Raw genomic sequence first — 4,778 nt, 5'->3', positions numbered from 1 at the left:
GAGAGGGACCTATGAGTTGTAAAGAAGAACCATATTTCTATACACATTTATTAGTCATAGTACAATATGACAGGAAACCTTCGGAGCTTGCTCAACGACAGTTTTCTTCGGTTTTGTTTTTTTGTTTTTGTTTTTTCTGAGCTTTTTTACTGGTGATATATATATATATATATATATATATATATGAGAAAAATTACACTTTAGCACCCCTAAAGTTTGAAACAATTTTTAATTCGATTACCAATGTTTCAATTTTTGTAATGCACCTTCTTAAACTTGCAAATTTTTTTCAATTTGACCAATGTCATCCCAAGATTCTCATATTGCCCATAATTTTTTTTTTTAAAAAAAAAAAAAATTGGAGGGTGCAAAAATGGCCAAATGGCCAAATGGGGGGCTACGGCCACCCCGAATATATATATATTTTAATTATTTTTTATAAAAAATAAAAAAATAATAAATTATGAGAAATATGAGAATTTTGAAATGGCATTGGTTGAATTTAAAGAAATTTGCAAGTTTGGGAGGGTGCATTGCAAAAATTAAAACATTGAAAATTGAATTGAAAATCGTTCCAAATTTTGGAGGGGTAAAGTGTACTTTTTCCATATATATATATATAATTGTCACACATTTCTCAAAAAAAAAAAAAAAAAAATTGTCACACAAAAGCAAATTTGACCTAATTTCTTAAATTATTTTGTCTAAGAAGTTTCAATGCACGCATTAATTTTCCCCTGCTACCACTAAAGAAAAAGTTGTGCATGGTCCTCAAATGAAGCAGATTGCGCCAATTTAGGGTATCAGCAATTTATTGCTCACCCACCACAAATGAAACTCAAGTTCGTAGCAAGCAACAGTTGCTAATTGATTGCAGGAATTATTAATCTAACCGTTCATTTTTCCAATCAGAACATTGTATATGGTCGAGAGATGAATGTACGTAAATCTAGAAAAAGATGCAAAAGATACATATGCTGATCATAAGTCAGCATAATAATAATAATAATAAATCTCACACACAATGGCGAGATGACAAAAATACCATATAATTCACAAAAACAAAAAAAAAAAAATATATGGTTTTGTGGTCGAAAATAAAATATATGGTTCACAACCAAAAAAAAGATATATATAAAAAAAAAAAAAAATTTCTCAAACTAGGGTTTCCTGACCACTCCTTCATTCCCTGCAAGCATCATGTACTTGTCCCTCCTTGTAAGAGTGGTGCACTGAAACCCTAAAGCATCAGCCAAATGTTTTTGGATATAATTTGCCACGTCAAAGCTTGATCTCCCCCCTGCACAAGTGAGCTCCCTGGGCAGCTTTGGAAGGATTTGGACATAATAGGTAGGATTAGGGTTCATCAAAAAGAACAAGGGATCAAGGCATTTGAGTCCACTTGCTGTAGTGCCATAAAACATGCTCACATGACTGTTCATGGCGACAGGAACAATGTCATCAGCTAACTCAGCAAACAAAGAGCTAAACCTTAACAAATATGGCTCTCTACATGTTGTTCCTTCAGGGCACACCACCAAATCACCTTCATTAAGCTTCCTTTGCATGGTTTCTGCGTCTTGTTTTCTGTCTCTTGTCAATCTCACTGTTTTTATTGGGGAAATGAATTCAGACATCTTGCTTAGGCTGTATGTGACTGCAGTCAAATGCTTTCCCAAAGCCATGCTGAGGAAAACTGGGTCCAGCAGGGTTCTGTGGGTGCAAACATAGAGAACTCCTTTTTGGTGATGATTTGATTTTGGAGGGATTTTGTGTCCTTTGACTTCAAGATGTACACCACTCCAAAACCCCAACATCATGCCAAACTTGTGAGGGAGATAGTTTCCAACAATGATTCTGAAAATTGCTAAGACGATTCCAAGTGGGAGGTACATGAACATACATAGAGTTGCTAATGGGGTGGGGAAAAAAGCTAGCCTTCCATCATGGAAGATGAGAGGCTTTGGGTACTTCTCCCTTGGCATCATTGTTGAGCTTGTGATGTCTTCCTTGTGCACCACATAAGCCTCCTGCATGTTAAAACACCATACAAAATATATGAAGAGTTTGATATACCCAACAAGAATTTAGAAAAATATATAAAGAGTTTGATATACCCAACAAGAATTTAAATGAAATGTACTATATATATATGCACCCATTAATCCTTGCCTTAATTAAAGCAAAGACTATTTTTAAGTACAAAAGAAAGGCCATTGGCCGAAAAAAGAGTAATGTTTTGTCAATGATGTGCCACTAAAATTTTATCCTTAATCAGTATTTGTAAGAATACGTCATCTTAATCGTATAAGAGTTTACTAATTAATATCATTACTCATGCAAAGATAATGGGTCAAACATATGAGATGGATTTGATAAATTAATTAGTTTATTAGTTAAATAAAAGAAATAGATGAAGCCCATCAAACCCAAGTACATCAAATAGCTAATTAACTAGTTAGGTAAATGCCTTAAAGGGTCACCTGAGGAAGAAACAAAATACAATGGTCAAATGACCTAAGACTCCCCCCAACCGACGCCCCTCCCCCCATCCCTACCCCCAAAAAAAAAAAACAAAAAGGAAAGGACAAAAGATTTCTAGCTTAAGAAAAAAAAAAGAAAGAAAGAAAAAAGTAGGGTTTAGAATACCTTGCAAAGGGAGATGAAGAGATGGTCATGGAGGCTTAAAGTTCCAAGCCCAATATCAGGATTTGCATCTCCAAAATACTCTTTAAGGGCTCGGTGCTTTACAAGCAAACCAGACTCACCCACCAAACCTGTGTAGAATCTCCCAACTGTCTGCAACTCAGACCCAACAACATCAGCAACACCCAAATACTCTTTCAAAAACCCTTCCACCATAACTCTGGGAACACTTGTGAAGACAACCTTTGACCCTGTCGAAGCCAAAACCTTGTAAGCCTCGAAGTTGATATTCTCAAGATAAAACTTTGGCAAAACAGTCCTGGAAACGCTTTCCATGTACTTCAACCTCAGCCCGCAGAAGGATATGAATATCATGATTCTCAATTTAAGCTCATAATCCACCACCCACAGAATCGGCCATGAGAGGAGGAGGAGAAAAGCTCTCACAATGCTGCCTCCTTCGAAGGCAACCAACATGAAATAGGGGAAGAAGGATTGTGACCTGAGGAGGGTTCCCTGGATGTCACAGACCAATGTGTGAGAACCCCTCTTGTCTAACCCGCATTTTGACAAGCTGGGAAACAAAGAAAGGTGCTGTGACGATTTTCTCACTTTCCTTGCAGCTCTGTAGCATGAGTTGGCTAGAAGCTGGTACAACACCCAGTTGGCAAGCTTCAGAAACACCATTGGAAAAGCCATGCTTTGCTTTTCTATCTTCTCTGTGAAGGAAGGAGGAAGGAAGAAGGAAGGAAGAAGAAGCGTGTGGAAGGGTCTGGAGGAATAATGAAGGAGAGGGTATTTATAGTGAGGGAAAGTTGACCAGAGCATTCGGTTAGCAACACCGCCGGCATTAATTGCACCCTCTTCCTCTTAGCGTGTTTTGGTTTTTTTCAAATGAAAATTAAATAAAAATCAACACGTTCTTTACGCAAATGCCCGCAACATGTTGCCGGTTCCTTGGACGCTAGTAAAGTTGGTTGAATTGTTGGTCACCGTATTTGCGAGTGGTGTTGAGGTCTCAAAATTTGCCTCTTTTTACCTCGAATTAAGTAGGATTTCAATTTAGAATTAATGGATAATATTTATTTTATGGGTGGAATTTAAATTTTGTGTATTTAATTGTATATATAAAGTTAGTATTAGATGTATTAGTTTTGAATTTATACAATCAAAATGAGGGTACTTTGTATTTAGCTTAGGTGTTCTAAAAAATAGTACAATTTTGAAAATGAGATTTTTAAAAACGTAGTTAAACGTTCGGTAAAATTAGAGTTTTAGTCTTTAAAATTATGCATTTTCAAAAAAGTACCCCATTGCCTGTGATTTGAAAATACTTTTTTTTTTTTTTTTTTTTTTTTTTTTCAAATTGCAATTTTTTAAAAACACAATTTCAAACAATCTATTTTTTGTGATTTGGTTTAAAATTATACTTTTTGTTTACAAAATCGCAATGCCAAACACACTAAATTTTTTTTTCCATGTTCTTTTTGGGTCTCTCCAAAACTGATTTGACTTATAAAATTATCGTTGGATCATTAATCTAATAATAATTTTAAAACCACATTAATTTTTTCTTTTTTAAATGAAAGTTAAGCATTTTTGAATTTTTTTTTTTTTTTTTAAAAAAAAAACCTCCATAAACTTACAGCGGTTTTTGAAAGAGCCCCATGATGTTTGAAAGGTGTTAAAGTAGCCCATAAAATTACCTACAAGCAAGGGCCACATTTTTTTTTTTTTTAATATTCCTATAATATCCTTATTCTTTTAAAAACTAAAATACAAAATTAATAAAATAAAAAACTAAAAATATATATAAAAAAATCTAGCTTAATATATTTATATTTTTTTTATTAAGAATTATACATGTCGCCATTTTTATTGGCATTGATGTGACATTTAATAGAATTCACCAAATGTTTTAACAAAATTTGACTCTAAGGAATAAATAATTTGTTTAGAATAATCCATGAATAGACTTTCATACTACATGAATCAATTTGTAATTTTGGCCAACCACATGGTTTGATTTTGCATTGATCTACATTTTTTATACTGTGCGAGCAATTTGTAATTTAGGTCCACTAGAATGACTAATTTTTTTATTTATTCTAATTTCTTTTTTTTTTTTTGTT

General features: G+C 33.8%; 1 protein-coding gene across 1 annotated transcript; it reads right to left on the bottom strand.

Annotated features, from left to right (window-relative positions):
* Positions 1-1,033: 1,033 nt before the first annotated feature.
* Positions 1,034-3,411, bottom strand: GPAT1 (glycerol-3-phosphate acyltransferase 1). Its single transcript, XM_059594243.2, has 2 exons — positions 2,650-3,411; positions 1,034-2,030 (listed from the first exon to the last, which is right to left on the bottom strand). Exons 1-2 carry the CDS (start codon positions 3,343-3,345, stop codon positions 1,161-1,163), a joined length of 1,566 nt encoding a protein of 521 aa, XP_059450226.2. The 5' UTR covers positions 3,346-3,411; the 3' UTR covers positions 1,034-1,160.
* Between the last annotated feature and the right edge of the window lie 1,367 nt (positions 3,412-4,778).

This window comes from Corylus avellana, chromosome 5, assembly GCF_965113065.1.
Source record: "Corylus avellana chromosome 5, dhCorAvel1.hap1.2, whole genome shotgun sequence".
Taxonomy (NCBI): Eukaryota; Viridiplantae; Streptophyta; class Magnoliopsida; order Fagales; family Betulaceae; genus Corylus; species Corylus avellana.
The sequence above is the reverse complement of the archived record's forward strand: the minus strand, read 5'-3'. Positions and strand labels throughout refer to the sequence as shown.